This window comes from Stegodyphus dumicola, chromosome 5 (genome assembly GCF_044657685.1).
Source record: "Stegodyphus dumicola isolate Sdum_Otavi_A_Nest chromosome 5, ASM4465768v1".
NCBI classification, from domain to species: domain Eukaryota; kingdom Metazoa; phylum Arthropoda; class Arachnida; order Araneae; family Eresidae; genus Stegodyphus; species Stegodyphus dumicola.
The window spans coordinates 207,930,934-207,950,967 of NC_140772.1; the positions used below are offsets into that span (position 1 = coordinate 207,930,934).

At 29.8% G+C, this 20,034-nt stretch overlaps 1 protein-coding gene across 4 annotated transcripts in view; it reads left to right on the forward strand.

Moving 5' to 3' along the window:
- LOC118201206 (rhophilin-2-like) overlaps nt 1-20,034 on the forward strand; it is a 237,488-nt gene that overhangs the window by 206,490 nt on the left and 10,964 nt on the right. For all 4 annotated transcript variants that reach the window (XM_085817594.1, XM_085817593.1, XM_035373257.2 and 1 more), the window contains exons 6-13: nt 7,831-7,955; nt 13,508-13,616; nt 15,025-15,174; nt 16,543-16,638; nt 16,972-17,131; nt 18,130-18,246; nt 19,137-19,334; nt 19,446-19,522. In XM_085817594.1, the coding sequence (XP_085673720.1) occupies nt 7,831-7,955; nt 13,508-13,616; nt 15,025-15,174; nt 16,543-16,638; nt 16,972-17,131; nt 18,130-18,246; nt 19,137-19,334; nt 19,446-19,522 (1,032 nt within the window). The remainder of the gene's footprint in view (nt 1-7,830; nt 7,956-13,507; nt 13,617-15,024; nt 15,175-16,542; nt 16,639-16,971; nt 17,132-18,129; nt 18,247-19,136; nt 19,335-19,445; nt 19,523-20,034) is intronic.

Below are 20,034 nucleotides of genomic sequence, written 5' to 3' on the forward strand. Positions count from 1 at the left end.
TGTAGTACCTTTATTTATTAAATATCATGTTCTTCGCATTTAAACCATAAAATTCAATTCAACAGCAATATCACAAACTATTTAAAAAGTGCATATAGAATTAGAGCGTATAGGCCTGTTGTATATAGAATTTAGAATTTCCGATACACAGTCTCACGCGCTGGAGTTATCCCTCCCCCTTCGTACAGTGTTGCAATTGCTCACTTTGAAATTGTTTAGTTTCTTAATAAAAAATTCGTTAAAGTTTTACAAAATATGAAATCGATAATAAAACAAATTCCAAATTTGGACTTTTATGCTCATATTCGCAGGAGGATTACATTATTCAAAATTGGACGGCTCTAGGTACCGTTATTTTATCACATTGCGAGAAACATGCATACATATATTCATTATTTCTTCATTATTTAATTTCTTTAAATGTAACACAGAGAGATAATATTTGGTGGCAGCAATTTGAAAAACGATTCGTCGTTTATAGTTATTCGACGCAAAACGCCAAAACGAAATTAAGAGACCCTCTATGCTAACGCCTTTGTTTTAATTACGCATGTCTATTCTAATTTCTAACTTGGATGGAAAAGTAAACCATTTGTGTACTTTTACATGGTTCTATACTAAACCATCAATTACGATAACCATAAAGACAGACAGAAGAGTTACCGTTTCATTTTTCAAGTACAGTAATCCTAAACTCATTTGAAGATTTAAAATAGTCCTGTTTATTAATACATCAACTTAAAAGTGATGCAAACTGTACAATAACACAAGCATAATAGGGCCGGCCTTTTTATGGAAAATGTAGACAAATGTTCCAATCAGATTAAAATGTTAAACACAAAATATTACTCATAAATAACATTCGTCTCAGCCCTAAAATACTTATCGGATTTATCGACGTGAAATGTAGTAACTTTACTGACAAACACGTTCCTGCCAGAAATACAAAGGATGGCAAATATTATGTAATAGCTGAAGCATTCCTCTAATTCGTTTTTCTCCTATGCGAAATAAAGCTGCAAGCGCAATTTGTTTTCCAGTTGTCGAAAAATATTTAGGCTATGTATGCAAAACAGATTGCATAATGCAATTGTTTCCCAAAAGTTGGGGCTGAAAACCTCCTGTTCAAACTCTGTGCTTGAAGAAACGCATTTTTTGGAACTGTTTCTTATTGCGGTAGGTCTATTAAGTCCCTTAATGTTCCCGACGTAAATACGACTACCAAAGCAAATCAATCAGTTAAGTAGCAACAAGACGTAACAAAGTAGCCTTGCAAAGATTCTCTTAAACTGAATTATGTTGGAATCTGGCAATAGTATGGGCAAAATAACAACAAAACTCGGTTAAATTAATATAAAGCCTGCACTTTCTTTCTTGAAATTTTATTTGTTCCTTCTATTCTACTTGCACATTGTATGCCACGATTACAATTAAGAATGCAGCATATGGAGAGGCTCATTTTATTGGCCAGTAGCAAAATGTTCCATGCTTATAAGTTGTGAACTCATTTTTTTTCAAATCCATTGACCACTTTCGTTGTTCAGTGACTTGATAATTTGTTACCGATTTGATCGAAAGATCTATTATTTGGTCAGCTGGCTATACAGAGGAGGTTAAAAAAAAGAGAGAGAGAGAAAGAAAATAGGAGCTTTAAGGCAATGGTTGAAACTGAAAGTTTCCAAAATAGAATTATGAACAGCAACAACACTTCGTAGTTTGTTTCCCATTAAGCTGTACGCGAATGGTCCTGACGGTTCATTAAACATAAAATCACCGTCGAGGTAGTGACACTTTTTTTTTAAAGGCAACTAAGCCCAATTACTTAAAGTTCATGGGCCAATACTTAAAAATAAATAAATAAAATAAAAATCTGAAAGAATTCAAATTTTATATTACTCCCAAAGGGGTGTTTTTAACGTTTTGTGTGTTACCTTACTAAATATCATGGTCTGTGTACTTAAAACCATAAAATTCAATTCAACAGCAATATCATGAACTATTTAAAAGAACATATCTTTAGAATTTCCGATACACAGTCTCGCGCGCTGGAGATAATTCTCCCCCCCCATACGGTGTTGGCATTGCTCGCTTTGAATTGTTGAGTTTGTTAATCAAAAATTATTATGTTTGACAAAATGTGAAATCGGTAATAAAACAAATTCCAAGTTAGGGCTTCCAGATGCCCATATTCGGTGGAGAATTATTTGTTATTCGTGATGGTTTTATCACAATCCGAGAAACATGCATGCATTTATGCAGATTCTTCATTATTTAATTTCTTTAAATATAATACAGGGCGATAATATTTGATGAATGCCAAAACGAAATTAATAGCCCTTCTGGGCTACTGTTCCATTGGGATTAAAAAAATCCCTAAAATGTTATTTATTTCCTCCTCAGTTATTTTAGGTAACTAAGAAATTAATTAATTTTCTTATAATATTATATATTTGATAGATGTTTGTCAATTACGAAGTGCATAATCACTGAACTTTAATAACATGGACCCAATTTTTATATTCTGAACAGAGTTACCTAGTTATATAAAATTTGTAGTTATGATTTTAAATTTAGTGGGGGGGGGAGTCAGCCTGGCCCCAAAAAATAGGAGGAAGCCACGGGATGTTAGGATCTTATTTAATTCTCAGTATTGTTTACAATATATTATTTATAAGTTTAACAAAGTCTTAGAAAGTGTATCTTTAGTCATATTTTCAGTGGCAACAATTTTATTACAAATTTTGCCTTTAACATAGTTCTGTCTAAAGTCATATGTTTTCTATCTTTGCTATAAAATTTTTCGTTAAGTTTTCAATCTCTGCCTTATCCTGTTCATAAAAAAATAGGAGTTAATGATGATAACACAGTTGTGTGATCATACATATATTATTTTCATCTATATGGACTCATTTATGTATTCCTTTATTTTATATAAAGAGAATGGTCTTGGTTTTATTAGTGTGTATTATTTTTTAGATTAAAAAGAAAGGTGAAATCTTTGTACGATTTTCTGTTGTTTAATATTTTAAAAATATCTCATGTGGATGATATCACATGACTTCTTGTATGGCCTATTAAGTTATGCATATTTTTTGTTACATTTCATTTAAACTTATTTCCTTGAATTATTCTAATTCAATTAATTTATCCCTCAACGTAAGTTTAAAATGACATCAAACTTGCAAATTTCGAAATTAAAAACTATCCCGATCAATTTATGTTGCGTAAAAGTTAAATTTCTGTGACTCCCGCCCCCCCATAACGAGTATAAAAATTTCCCAAATATAAATATAGCAACCGGGAGATCGCATTAAAATTTAGATTTCGTTATTTGTCGAAAATTATTATTATTTTTTTTAATTTGACTTTGCCAGACGTGAGTATTTTTGTCATTTAAAACCTTTCTGTAATTGGAAGCATTTGATTACGACCAACGATTGGCAATATAAAGGTCGGGTAAGGGTGTGTGTATATATATATATATATATATATATATATATATATTATATATCGAAAATTATTATTATTTTTTTTAATTTGACTTTGCCAGACGTGAGTATTTTTGTCATTTAAAACCTTTCTGTAATTGGAAGCATTTGATTACGACCAACGATTGGCAATATAAAGGTCGGGTAAGGGTGTGTGTATATATATATATATATGTATATATATATATATATATATATATATATATATACACACACACACTTTAAAATTCCCATATAAAAGGCTTACTTATTTTTACACGTTTAATTTCTACGCTACACCTTTTCCTTTACCTAGTGATTCGACGTAAATTCCCGTTTCGAGAAAATAATTGCCCTTTTGGGCAAAGAGGAGTAATTGTAAGACATACATACCCTTTGGAAGTATGTACTTCTCCCTGGCCCACCACAATTTACTCTCGCGCGTTTTCTCTACTGTCACTCGCAGTAAATAAATATGTTTGAAGTGTCTTTGGTGAAAGTTATCTGTAGCTTAGGCACCTCAACCACACCACTTTGTCACCTCAACCACATATGTAATCCACCAACTTATGTCAAACAATTGCCTCTGTATGGCCTTGTAAATCTTTCTTAAATCTTATATAAACTCCCGGTGCGGTTCCAAGAAGTTGTTGCCTCTGGATAGTGGAAGACGCGGAACATATGCCTGTTTACCTCTGTTAAACACCAGGCGTCCCCGTTCTCCGTCACCTGTCACCTGTAGCTTATGCAGACCAAAGCATATTTGTTGCGTTTCTGCTACTATTCAATAATTACCTCATATTATCAAAAGTGGTTCTGCTAATATTAAAACCCGAGAATAAATGTTTAAAAAAAATTCCCGTTCTTATTGCTACCATGTTTCTTATTGGAAAATTATTGGTTCTGAATATGAAACAAATTAAAATTCCAGTTTTGATAAAATAATTTTGAAGTTCTTTAGAGCACTTTTGGTGCACAAGGAGAGGAAAGTAGGATATAGGGTGAAAAACTTTTTATCCATTGCCGGTTGAAACAGTTGCAGTTGGAACTATAGCAAAATTCTTTAGAACTCTCTCTCTCTATTTTTTTTTTTTCTCTTTTTAAGACTATTGCAAGTGAAGTAACTGAATTTATCCGTGTTTGAAAAAAATCGAATTCAAGACTGCTTGAAGGGGGAAGGGGAAGAAAGAAAGACGCTGCAGCAATTTTTTAACCAAAGTAATTAGCAGTAACATCAATATAGGGTTACGAATCAATACACTATTGACAAACTGTTTGTACCACATGTAAAAAAATTATCATGTCTCTTCTACATGTCTGAAAGAAAAGGTGAATCCTAGAGAAGGAGATTATCATGTGCTAAAACATTTGGAGAATAAGGAAGAGAAAACGCATTTTCGCATCGCTAGAAGTGTAGCTGTTGTATGGTTTCCAGTGAGGTAAGGGTCTGGCGTGGTCTTGAAATAACAGGATATCATGTCTGATAACCACTGCTAGCCGCTTAATGCAACGATTTGGGACCATTTGTCTCATATTTTCACAATGCAGATCTGCTGCTATAGTCTCGACTCTGCGGAAGGGATAAATGATGGATAAAAGAGTAAAAGGAAAACCATCAAATTTTCATATCTCCATTGAATATAGAAATGATTTCGAAGTACTTTCTCTAAATTTCATACCCTCCCAACTTTTAAGTTGAATGAGATTATTTTATGAGATCAAAATCACTATCAATAATAATAATCATTTGCGGATGAGGCTGATCTGATGGCTGCGGCCAAACAGAAGGGTACCAGTGCCTTTTTAAAAGTTGATCATTGCTCGCCAAAACATGTGACACCACCCGGCGCATTTATAAAATTCAGCTTATACAATGAAGAATACAGTCTTCATCAAGATGTCAAGATGCGCATTATGTTAGTGAGTGGCCGCCGACTTAGCATCCTAATGAAATTATCGGTTGGGGGGTACATGAAAATGCCTTGCTTTTACGCTGTGGAGTAAAGAATTAAATTCAATAATTGTGAATTTGCGGCTAGCTAATGACCACGGGGTTATCCAAAACAATGAGTTTAATACAATCACCCATTAGTTTATCTTTCGATTTTCTTTTTGAAGTGACATTAAATCTCTTTCTTCCAATGAGTTTATAGTTTTTTTGTTGCATGAATCCTGCAGTTATGATTAATATTTCACCAGATAATAAACCATCGATGTCAAGTGACAAGGCGGGTCTATAACCTACGGCGTATCGGGAAATTTTCCCAATATCTGATAGCCTCGTCCTTTCCTGATCACCATGCATTGAAGAAAGCATTACTCTTCAGGAAAGAAGAGTGCGTTTTAAATAGTTTTTCTTCATTCGATTGGTGAACTCATGTGACATCTATATCTTCAGTTCTTTCAACTCGTTTTTTATTGTTAAGTGGCTGTAAACAATCGAATAGTGATCAATCAACTTCTGCAAGACCTCCAATACACATCTTTTATTGGATTCGATTCATTCTACTTTGGTAGGATTAGTAGAAACATAAGAATGGTGACTGGGCTTATTTTTATTATTTTTTACTTTAATCTAAGCTTTGTTCATCAGAGCCTAACGGCATGTTCATCAGCAGTTTCTCCACCAAAATTTTTATTACTGTTTTCAGTTGCAGTCTTTGCAGGATTTCTCAGTTTAAATCACGAAAAAAGAGAAGGCTCCTATTTGATTTGTTTTCATAGTTGACTAAACTATAACATTGTTCTATATTTGCACCTACATGCAATAATATTACATTTTGACAAATACAGATGAGGCAGTTATTATTGAATTATTCATGTTTGCACATGCCTCGTATCACCCGACTTGCATAAACAGCAGGTATAGCTTTCTCCTCAACAAACAGACTTTCATACACACTTTTTTCGACTATTTTGTTTGATTATCCCAGTACCTAAGTCAAATTTAAATGAAACGCTAAAATTTGATAATATGCTTTCGCAAAATAATTCGCTTTTAAAAATCCAACTGGGCATATAATGGTGACGATGCTATTAATTCCTAACCTTTCATTTTACGATTTTATAAATGTAAAACATTTGCAATATATGCATATGATAAATGCATCAGAATTAAATAATTGTCAAAAATACAGTTGAAGTCTGTTTTAAATTAGCAGAATATTGAAATTTCAGTTGTAGAATATGTAAAGAGTTTGGAATTCATTGATCACTTCCCTGAATCTAACTGACATATATGCAAAGATTTTTATAGCCAATTTTTTTTCCTATGGTTGTTTGCAAAGCATAAGTATTTCATAAAGTTAGTACAGAAGATTAGATTTTTGTGAAGATTAGATGAATTTAAATGGCAATATATTTACAGCAACAATTTTCCTAACTTGAAAGTTTCGAAGTTAAATGTACTTTTCCGATTCGAAAGTTTCTTTAATATTTCAGTATCTCAATATCTTAGCACTCATGTGTCTCATTATTCTTTTGTGCAAAACGAAAATATAATTCCATTACCATAAAGTTATAATAAAATATTTAAGAATTACAAGACTTTTAGAATGAGAGTTTAAGAATTAATTTGCTTTTTTTTTAATTATTCATTTTAAAAATTTTAATTCAATGCAGAGAATGTCTCTTTTATAATTTAAAAATTTGTTTGATAGGATTTATTTTAAGTATGCAAGATAACTATTGTCAATACTGTTTGAATTATAAAAATCTTAAATCATATCTTGAACATTGATTTTATTTGCATTATTCAAGATACGATTTAGAATTTTTTTGTTTTTTTTCTTCTTTTCAAATTCAAGTCTTGTACAACATCTTCCTGTTTACTGAAATGGATAAACTGACAAAAGTTTTATTTAGAACATAGGATTTTCTTAGTATCATCTACCTTTTTACCTTAGTTTTCATCATTTCCTACAGCTACACAATTGTAATTTAGAAAACAAATCCCAATTCCAAGAAACTAAATACTGTCACTAATTCTTTAATTAGAAAGTACAGATTTTAATGTTCTTTGCCTCACAAATGGCCAAATAGAATATTGTAGTTCGATCTGCTTTGAGTTTGAGTCCAGGCAAAATGGGCTGGCTGCATGATTGGTTTTCATGGTTTTCCCCATGTACAATGTGAAAATGAGCCAGTTTCCCTCAGACAGTTCTCCACTAAGGCACCTTTCCTGTCAGACAGATAACCTTTGTGGCTTTGCCATATTCAAGTAACCTAGTCTGAAATGTTTATTTTCAGCTGTTGTAAAGTAGATGTAGTGCGAGTGCTGACTGGCACATGATGATGATAATAATAAATTGTTCTTCTTAAATTTTTTGTATATAAAATCTCTGATGAAAACTCTCTATTTCAGGCTATAAGAACTCCTTCTCGAGATGCAAATGGTGTAAAAATGCTTTTCCATTACTACAATCTTCTTTATTTTATTGATAAAAGATTTTTCGCTTCTCATCGAAATTTAGGATTGCACTTTGAATGGTAAGGATATTGTAATTGTTTGTAAATTTGCAAGAATGTTTTGAATTTTAATATTGATTTTACACACATTTCCTTTTAAATAATTCTATTTAATAGTCTAAGAATATCTTAATTGTAGACATTGTTTCAAACACTGAATTTAAGTCTTTGGATGAACTATTTTAGGAATTACATTTCTGATCAACTCATGCAGCAATGATTTACTTAGACTATGTTCCAGATAAATTTTAAAAGCTTTACTGCACTTTGCACTAAACTTTTCAGGTAAATACAGTTATAAGTTACTTTCTAGAGAAAAATTTTACGTATCATCTGGAACTATAACCAGTGGTGTTGCTATGGGTGGCACATTTTTAGGGGTGCCAATTCTAGCATGACATTATTTTATAGGAGTTAGGTAGGTGGATCTTCAAGGTAGGTGAAGAGTAATTAGAGTTTAATTCACCCCATAGAATTAAATTAAGAACAAAACAGTTTTTATACTAGATAAAATTCTCAAAGATTTCGGCAGGTACATACTTTTGCAATACCTTCTTTCTTCGATCGAAATTTTTGGGTTACAGCCAAGAACATCGCGGACGAAGACGTCGCGGAGAAAACAACGCAAGGCGAAAACATCGTCGCGGAGAAAACAACGCAAGGCAAAAACATCGTGGCACAAGACATCGTAGGAGAAACGAGAGCACAGAGAAAACATCGCATTTCTAAAACACCGTAATACAAAATATCGTGGTCGAAAATAAAACGGTTAAAAAACTTCGCAGTTTAAAAACATCGTCGTCGAAAATATCGTGGTAAAAAATAAGCTACCTAGAAATCATCGCATGTCGATAGCATCGCACATATGGGTTTGTCAAATCCCATACTGACATATTATGTAACTGCTATAACTAAAAAATAGACATCCAAAAAATTAATTTCATGCTATACATGAAAATGTTAACGACACTTTAAAAATAAACGGAAACAAAACAAGATATAATTTTCACTAGAACAATATCAGATTAACAAATGTGAAAGAAAATAATTTGATAATCAACTAAGCAATTTTTATAACTATGCAGTCTTAGACTGTATTTTTCGTAAAAAAAAAATATTACTAAAACTTTTTTAAAAAAGGTTAATTTATTAATGACCTTTGTTAATTAACTATGCAAATTTTAAATTCCATTACGTTCTATAAGTTACATTAATTTTCTACTCATTTTCAATCTTTTAATACTTCAGTTTCCTTATTTTTCAGCAAAAATTTATTAGTTCGCTCAAAAATATGAAATATAGAAGTAGAAGCATCCCTATTTCCTTCTTGCACTCCCCAATCATTATGCGAACATGCATCTTTTAAAACCTGAAAAGGTATGTGTGCGATGTTATCGTCATGCGATGATCTGTAGGTGCTTCATATTTTCCACGATATTTTCGATGACGATGTTTTTAAACTGCGAAATTTTTTAACCGCTTTATTTTCGACGATGATATTTTGTACCGCGATGTTTTGGAACTGCGATATTTTCTCTTTGCTTTCATTTCTTTCATAATGTTTTGTACCACCAAAGGTACTACAACGTTTTCGCCTTGCGTTGTTTTCTTATCGACGTTTTCGCCCGCGATGTTTTCGGCGGACACCAAATTTTTTAATGCAAATTATACATGTCAAATAAATTATGATTGCTGTGATATTCATAAGGAATAATTCCTTGTTAATGTACTTCTCAGTTTTATTTCCATTATTTCTACAGAAATTGAAATAGGAATGTCAAAGTCATTTTGAATTTTTGCAATTTATTCTAAAATACATTCTCCATGTGTTAACTTTCCTCTCAATGACTGTAAACATTGCTATTTGTGAGATGCATTTTGTGAATAAAGATGATCTAAGTATTGAAGAACTGCAAATGTATATTTTGTATTCAAGAAATCTTTCTGTACTGTTCCAAGACTAAGTAGGTCCTAATATAGGTATCTCGCAGTCACTCATACGATTCCATTACGAATATGAAAAGTACTCACTATTGAGTACAGCTTCGTGATTGTGATGTTAAATTTACCACCAAGATTTGCTTAAGCCGCCCATGATGGGAGGATACCCACATCTTAGTGGCATGCCTGTTAGCTAAAAGAGACATCTGTAATATTAGCGATGGTTTTGCAAACAACAACGGCAAAAAATAAAGTCTAGAAAAAGAAGAATATAATTTTGAAATGCTGGAATGAAAGTTTTTCTTTCAAAAATAAACATAGAGGTTTAATTCATTTCTCTACATGTCATTTTGACATTTTTTACAGTTATATGTTTGTATATCAAAAGTGACAGCAAATTCAAAGACCCCCCCCCCCAAGACAGCAAACTCAGGGTTGCCCCAAACAGCAAAAGTTCTTGTTAGATTTCTGGCTACAATAGAATTCCCTTTATTTCAGGGCGGGGAAGGAAAAAAAAAAACTCTTGTGGGTACACAACTTGCATTTATTAATCAGTGATGTAGCTATTTAGAAAGAGCAACTATACTTCATAGTGATAGTTACTTGTTGAATCAGAGACCGAAAATTTACTGAAGTATTGAAATAGACTCTAAACAAAATGTTCAGAGGATATGAAATTTTATCTAAAGTAAATATATTCATAATATAGTGGAATACTATTTCATGACTAGCATCTTCTGTGCTAGTGTTACATCTAATTCCTATTTCAAAAGTTAGCAGTAATTTTAAAGTAAAAAAGTTATCTTTACTTTTATAAAGGGTAAACATTTATAACAGATAATTAATTTTATTTATTTCTTTTCTTTATTTTAGAAAGTTTTCTTCAATAGTCATTTGTTTTATTTCATTAATTCAAAAATCTAATATTCTCTTCCTTAACATCATCACATTTTAATTAATAGTCATTCAAAACACTTTGTAAAATTAGCTCTTATACGTGAGTGTTTCTTTTAATTAATTCCATTTTCCAACAATACGTAATTCAGTAAAAGTGTGTTTAAAATTATCATGTTGTTTTGGTCACCATGTTGCAAAACTCTGTCTGAATTTAATTCATTCATTTCTCCAGTAAAAAAAAAAAAAAAAAAAAAAAAAAAAGCAAAAACAAAATAAGCAATCAGTGATACAGGTAATCCACTTCAAAAATCAAAATAAACAGGCAATCCACCGTAGTACAAATCCATGGCACATTTGCAAGTTTGTTTTTAATATTCTAAATATAAACAAAGTGTTGCCAAACTATATTAATTTTAAGGAAAATTACATTTTGAGTTGCTCAGAGCACTAAAATTTAATTCTGAAATTTGGACTGTTATTATAATTGCTGAAAGAAATGGAAAACTAGATAAGAAGAGAAAATGTACAAGCTAAATTTAATGTTTAGAATAAAATAGCTCCTTTTGGTAGAAAAAAGCAAACATATTGTTCAGCCTAAAAGTGGATTATTCAAGTTATAGAGGAAAGGAAAAGATCATATTCATAATGCCCAACTGGACATATCCATTGAATATGGAGTTCTAAATTTCTCTGAGACAGATTTTGCTCAAATTTCATTAAAACAGCAGAATTCTACCATTTTATTATTTACTCACAGTTTTAAATTTTACTATAAACTGAATGTGTAAAATTCTTTTAATCAATTTCATAGTTAAAATTGAGCATTTCCATGATGGAAAATATTATTGTCAGTGTTAACTAATTGGCACTTACTTAAGATCATTTAATTTTTGAATAATACAATTTATCAGATTCATTTGGGTTGTCTTTATTTCAGAATGAAATTTGTGATTCAATTTGTTATAGTTTAACATTGTAAAATTTAACTTTTTCAACTTCAGTTTATATCTGTAAGTTCAAATATATGTAAAACAAAATGTATCTTTAATTTTCAACAGTCGCTTAGATTTCGTAATTAATTTTCATTATTTTCCCTTTCTACACGAGAAGCAATAACTAAAGCAAATTTCTGTAAATTGCATCATTTCAAAATTAATCCTTGTCATGTGATTTGTATATATTGTAAATGTACACAAATCATATGATTATGGTACATAATGCTTCAACCAATAGTAATACTGAAATTTAATGAAATGGAATCTTAACTAGTAAACAGAAATAAAGGGAAACAATAACTGAATTACAGTCAAAAGTCTTTAATCCGAACACCCATAATCCGGAATGATCTATAATCCGGACCTCAAAGCTACAAACTTTCTGCGCATGCGCGTTTAATGTATAACGGACAGTATAAGCTAAGCTAAAATTATCTAATTATCTATTTCACTTAATGTTGCAGATTGCGTTGTTCCTTAATCTTCGAATTGGATCCGGCTTATTATCTTTTGAAGACTGTTAGAGCAATTTTATAAAAGTAAGCTTGAACTTCCGATTATGTCAAATAGAATTTCCGATGCTGGAACTCCCAAAGGATCTACAAAGCGCAAGTATGTTTCGATGTCCATCAAACAAAAAGTGGAATTGCTGCAAAAAATGGATAAAGGCATATCCTTTGTTTCTCTAACCATTCCGAGATCTGTTTATCAATTTCACGCTCCTCTGCGGGGGGGGGGGACGTCGCGGCGCGCAATGAACTGGAAGTTGATCTCTCAGCACTATTCTTAACTTCAGGGCAGATGTTTTTATTTTATTATAATTCCTTACTAAATGTAGTATTTCATCTCGACGTATTCCGTCTTTGATATGATTTAAATCAAATTCCTCGTCATTATAAATATCACGATTACACATCAAATAGTTATCTGGTTGCAATTTTCTAATTTCGACTATGCGTAATGTATGCTTTACGCATACGCGCGTTGAAAGAAATATTTAATAAAGTAAACAAATAAATATTAAGCCTTTTTTGGGGGGGGAAATTTTGATACCCTTTAGATCATAATTGCTCTTTATTTCATAAATTACGGTTTCATATTTTTAATTTTATAATTTCTGCATGCCATCTTACCAGATTTAAACTGATGATCTATAATCCGGAAAATCGATAATCCGTAATCGCCGAAGTCCCGACGAGTTCAAGACTTTTGACTGTATTCTTTACCAAACCTTCATTTGATAAACTGTGCATTTCTTTTTCACTTCTCCTACTAGTTTACTGTCAACTGCTGCTGTTTCTTGCTTTAAATACACTATGAAAATGTAAAAGAATACAAATATAATTGTTGAAAATTCATATGAGCATTGCATCAAATTAACTTTGTTTATGAAAATTTTCTTATCAAGAATAAAGAAGAATTCAACTGGTTGTATAGCTACTACATCTTTCTGCAAAGTTCCATAATTAAGCACCTACATCATCCATTTTTAACATAAAGATTTTATTTACTGATATATACTGTAAAAATTTAACTCTTGTGAGATCTCTAAGAAATCAAATATATAAATTTTTAATAGGTTTGTCACTATTTATTATTTAATAATATATATCATAATTTAAAAGCACCTAAAATTCAAAGTATATTGAATGAATTAACAGAAGAAACTTCATTGGAATATTCAGTGTATTTCATTTAGTTTTTCTATTAATGAACTTTTTTTTTTTCCTCATTTCAAAGGTTTGACAGCTTGACTGGTTTGCCAAGCATGCAGAAAAGTGTAGCATTTGAGAAAGCTTGTATATTATTTAATATAGCGGCCTTATACACCCAAATAGGTGCTAAACAGGTAAAGTATATATTTAATTTACTTCATGTAAATGTTTTTGTTTATGTAAATGTCTCATGTAAATGTTTTTGTTTATGTAATCATCTCATGTAAGTGTTTTTATTATTTATTTAAATGTTTTTAGAATTTTTTGTTATTTGCTTCATGTAAATGTTTTTATAATGATTTTGTTTTTTTTGCTTCATGCAAATGTTTTTATTATTTATTTAGTTTCATAAATGCATTTTGATTTAAAAAATTCTTTACAATCTGTCAACATAAAAAATTTTTAAATTGATAGTAGTTGACATAATTTATGCTATTTAACAGCAGAAAACTGTGGATGAAAAATAAATTCTCAAATTATTTGTACATAATATACATTGAAATCAAACACTGTTGCTTGAAATGTTAAATCAAAAATATCTTTCTATCTTTCTCTCTTTTTTTTTTCTTCTAGAAGAATATTAGAAAAACTGACTATTGGAAAATGATTAAATTTCTTATTATAACTTAAATTATTCTATTCTACATATAACTTCTTATTATAATTTAAATAATTAAATTTTTCTTAGAAAAACTGACAATGAAATGTTGATACACGGTAAGCACTTAAAAAATTACATGCCTGTTAAAAAATCATTTTGAGTCTTTCTTGAGCCAGCATTTTGGTCATTTCAAAAACTTAGTCACTTTAAGCCAACTTCACAAGTGTAAAAAGAGCTTTTCAATGTTATTCAGTAACTGCTGTTCTAGATTTTCCCTACATTTTATTACATCTAGAGAGATGGAGGTGTTGTATTATGTGATCCACTATCTGCTGTTTAAAATACATGGTATTGTTCTATTCAAACCCTGTGCCCTCACTTTAGTTGCCCTATGCAATCAGTACAGTAGGCAATTCTTATAAATTAAATATGTTAATAATTTAAAATGAAATCTACTTTTATTTGTCATTTGTAAGAATAACATAGCTGCATCTCCAAAGATCACTACCCTAGACAGCTGCATAACAACTTAGCTTGCATCTCCAAAAATCACTAGCCTTGGCAGCCTATGCATGAAGCCAGCATTGGTTCTACAGATTTCATTTGATAGAAGTATGCAAATATAAATCAGCAATCAGTTTGTACCAAAATGAAAGTTTTTTTTTATCATTTGTTTTTCTGGAGTCTGTATTTAAACTTCCAGTATTAGACATATATGTATTTTGTCTATATTATAACTGATTTAAAACTATGAAAAATTACAACTCATTGTAGCAGAACATAATATTTTGCTTGATATTTCCTCAAAATATTTATATTTGTTAATCTATTATATTTGTTAAATTTTGTTTATTTATGTATTATGTTTGTTTGTATTTGTTAAATCTAAAAAAGTATTTAATCAATATTCACACTTTTCTTTCTTGATTATTTACATTTAGGATCGAACAAACAGTGAAGGAATGGATGCTGCAGTGGATAGCTTCCTAAGAGGAGCAGGAATTTTCCACTACTTAAAGCAAAATTTCAGCAATCCTCCGAGCACCGACCTATCACCAGAAGTTCTAGATATGCTTACTCATCTAATGCTGGTAATCCAGCTTCCCCGTAATCTACTACTATTACATTTCTGTGCTAAAATATGAATTTAATACATAGATTTTCAAATATTTAAAAATTTTTGAAAGCAAAAAGTCTGACTTATATTTATTTGATAGTGTTTTAAACTTAGCAAAGAAGTTATACTTTTAAATATTAGTAACTGGCAGAATGACCACTCACATATTGGCATTTGAAATTTTGTATCAACTGCCTGGAAAGAAAATTATTTTTGTGCTACTATTTAAGAAGTAGCATTTAGTTATTATCAGTAACTTATACAATGGATGAGAAATAAATTTGTTGTTCAGTTGACTAAATAAAAATATCATGCAATTTCACTGCAACAGAACATTTGTTAATATCAAGTTAATAAGCTGCTTATTTAGCTGTTGTTTTAAAGTATATTATTACCATTAACCATTAAACTACGCTATTACTTTTTTAACATTTTATATTCTGAACTTGAATATTTTCATTTCCGTGCTTTTATTTTTATGCTTTTTTGTTAATTATATAAATAAAAAATTAAATTTCAAGCATATTAAATGTATGATGTTTATAATAATAATAAAACTTAATAATGCAATTATTTTAAGAAAAATAATTATCTTCTGTTTGTAAATCAAGCATGAATCTAAAACTAGAGCCTGGAAAGAAAATTATTTTTGTGCTAGTTATTTTTAATATAAATGAATAAAATAAAAGTAAAAAGCAGTTAAAAACTTAATAGTAGTCTGATAGCAGCAACAAGTGGTGGTAATAATGCAAAATAAAATAAGAAAACGTTAAAACATTTAAAATTCATTTCATATTCAGTTCAAAATAAATCGCAAGCAGAAACAAAAACCAGAAGCACAGTGGCAAACTGCAAGAAATAAAGGGCAATATTTTAAAACCAAAAATGAAATATCATTCCTTTCATTATAGTATCTTTACACCGAGCACAGCCCTCTGTAGTTAGGCTAGTTTCAAGTGAGTTTGAACCAGTTACTTTGACACAACCTGAGTGCTAAAATGTCTCAGTGAATTCTACATTAAGCGGGTTTTTTTTTCCTTATACATAATTTACAATCTAAACTAGCAAAATTTTAAAAACAGAAGGAAAATAAAATTCCTTCTGATGCATTGCAGACCTAAATTTTAAACTTTTAAATGTGTACAAGATATGATTTTTCTACTTGAAATTTTGGTAATCCTTCAAATCAATGGCAAAAATTATGCAAACTCTGATATCAGAAATATTCATATTTCCATATAAGATTCTATTTCAATCATTATTCAAAGTTATATAAATAATTACAGATTTTTACTTTGTTCTGTGAAAGTATCCTGCATATTAAAATATTTTGTATTTTCAGGCACAAGCAAGAGAATGTTTATTTGAAAAACTTGTTGCAGACACAGACAAACGGAATCTCTCTCAGTGCTTAGACATTGCTCAAGAAGCTTCCCAGGTATAATGCAAATTTATTACAGAATAAGCTACTGCTGTTGTTTGCTAATGTTTTAGTTATGATTTATGAAAGCTCATATGTCTCTATTCAAGAGTAATTAAGAGAAGGGAATTCCAGAATTTTATGCAGGTTTTACAGTATTTATTTTTGATTTAAAGCTTTCAGTAAATTTCTTTTACAAAACTTTTTTTTCCCTCCTGGTCTTGAAAGTACAATAATTGTTATGATCTTGAAAAAAAAATTTAAGAAAAATTTGAACACAATTATAGTATATGCACTTTTTTTTATCATTCTTTGTTCAATGAAATAATTATATTTGATGAATATTTTCAGGTTGCTGAAGTATATAAACAATTATATAAGCTTCTCAGCTCTACAGGAATAAAAGATTGTGTTCCAAATTCTTGGGGTGGCTTGATGAACGTGAAAACTGAACATTACACAGCTCTATCTCATTACTATGCAGCTCTTGGACTCATTGAACAAAATAAGAGTATGTTCAGAAATTTATTTTAATAATTTGGAAATTTAATATTGATAAAAGTCATGAATATTTAGAATTTCCTTTTAAAAGTACACAATTTTATCAGATTAAAGAATGAAAGCAAAGTCTTATACAATCTTAATATGTCAGACTGAAGGGGAAAAGATTTAAATTTACTTCATGTATTATATACCAAATTCAAGAGTTTTTATTTAATAAAAACATATTTGTATAAGCTCTTGTTTTGTTTATGTTTACATCAGAAAAATTTTCAGAAATGAAATTTTTTATTTTAGTTGCACTCTTTTTATTTCTTTCTTTCTCTCTCTCTGTTTTTGTTTTTTCAAAATTGATTTCATTCATTTCTTAAATTTTTTCATTAAAATTATTCAGTTTTTATACAAAGCATTCATATGCATATATTCTACAACTGATAAACTTGTACAATAGTAATTTTTAAAACTTTAAACTATTAATTTTGTTTGTTTGATACAATTAACTGTAACTTCTTTTTATTTAAAATGTCGTTTCTCCCATATGCTTCATTATAATATGTATAAAACTGAGCAATAAACATAAATTGCAAGTAAAGGAATTTACATATTTTTCAAAACATATAAATTTAATTATTTTTATTCACTTTGAGAGTGCTGTTTTAAAGAACAACTCTATATAATCCTTGTGAAACTTGTGGGAGGGGTTTATTTTCCAACATACATGTAAGTATAGCAAAAGAAACTGTAGCTGTAATTAAAGGCCCTTTTATTCTGTCTAATTCTTCCCATTTTTGTTGTGCTAGGATTTTCTTACAATAAATATTCTAAATTATATATAGTCGATTTTTAAAGTGTTAAAAAGTGATGCTTAGTTCTTCTATAACCTGATTTAATCTTTTGAATATTTAGCTTAAAATTCATTTTCTGATGATCCTTCCCATTGCAACTGAATAAGTATTATATATTTCAGTTATATTTAAAATATATGTTCAAATGTCATTTAAATTACAGGTGAACCAACCACAGCAGTTCAAGAAAAATTAGAACATCTCCATATTGATGTAAAGTCTAGAGAAATAAAGGAAGAGATATTTGTGCCACAAAATGCAAATGAGAGACTTCGCTTGGGTAAGTCTGTAACACTTAAATTTTTAAAAAAGGTTATATTGAATAGAAGTTATGAGGGAGGGAAAGAGTAATCTAAATACAACTGCAAGTTTATAACATATTTATATTTTATTGATTAATGCAAATGATAAATTTTCATTTGTATATCATATTATAAGAAATCTTTGCTAACATAATAAATGAAAAAAGAGCCTTATGTATTTATTGTAAATAAGACTAAAATGAATAATTTCATTTATCTTGTAGAGGTAAGCTTCAATTATCTGCAATAAGAGTATGACAATCACATATATTTTATGTATAAATGCTATTTTCCTAGTAAAAGGTACTATGAAAGAGGAAAATGTTTGCTATTTATTTTTTTATAATTAATTAGAAAATGAAAGAAAACTGAAAAGCATCATCTGACACATTCCATTTAACATTACATTTAAAACTGCTAAATTCAATATATTATGTATTTCATTTTTTTAAAATTATAATATTCAAATAAGTATGGTTTGAATTGCAGTCAATGTAAAATAATATGAAATCAATATAAGAGAGCATACTAAAACTAAAGAAGTGAACTAAAAACTATAGAAAGTTTACCACATTGCAGGACAATGTTAACAGATTAATATGATTTCCATTATTTTGGAGTTTGGATACATTTGTTATAAAAGTCACCCTTTTTCGCATGTTGTCAATGAAAATCTTTATTCCCTTATTCTTCATGTACTGCTTGACTTTTCATATTGACATTTTAGCAATGAAAGTTTTTTATTCATTTAATAGTCACTAATATTTGTAATTACAAAAAAAGTGTTATACAGTAGTTTTAGTGGATCAATTAAGACTCTAACAATGAATTTGGAAAACTTATTTTATCTATCAAATTTCATACATAGGAAGAGCACACTTGCAGCAAAGTATTGCCACACATGAAGAAGCATTACGGACGTATCGAATGTGCCGACAGCTTCAGCTCATAGATAGCTTACATGATCTCCTCCAGAAAGCCAATGAGAATTCATTAAACCTTCTGTCTAAGCTCATTGAAGAAGTAGATCAATTTCAAGAAGTTCTGGAGCCTTTGCCCATTCGAGGTATTCAGTTTCAGCTTATTATTTCCATACATTAAATCAATTTCGATTGTCTTTTATGTGTTACTAATAAAGAAATGTTTTCTAATACTGTATATAATTTTGGTTTTACAGCTTCAACAAAATTTCAGCTGAAATTAACAGATCCAGATTTCAGCCAATACAAAGCATCTGATCTGTTTAAAGCTTTGGTAAGTGAATATGTTAGAACCTCTTTTTGTTCGTTAATTGTTCTTAATTATTTATTGTCATTAGTAATGTATTGACATAAATAAAGTAATATTTTTTATTTAATTGAAAGCATAATATTTATGAATTTTCATGAGCAAGATTGTGAGAATATTGTGTTTGAATGCTCAATCAGGTTCATGAATGGTTCATCACTGTTTACAGCTAGTGTGCAAGCTATAAGGACTTTAAAAATTTGGGGTGCTTTAACTTTTCATATAATACACTATTCATAATTACTAAGAATTATTTTCATAATATTTTTCAACTGGTTGGAAGTAAGTTTTTCTACAGTATATTATGAAAAGCAAAAATAATACTTGAACACTATCCTAGGAGTCAAAAGATTCTAGAAGATATCAATTAAGTTTAATTTAGACCCAGCAAGAAAGTGGCTCATGAATGCTAAGGTGCAAAACATATACTTCATTGCTACTCTTATACAAATCAAACTGAAAAGACAGAAATAAGGATT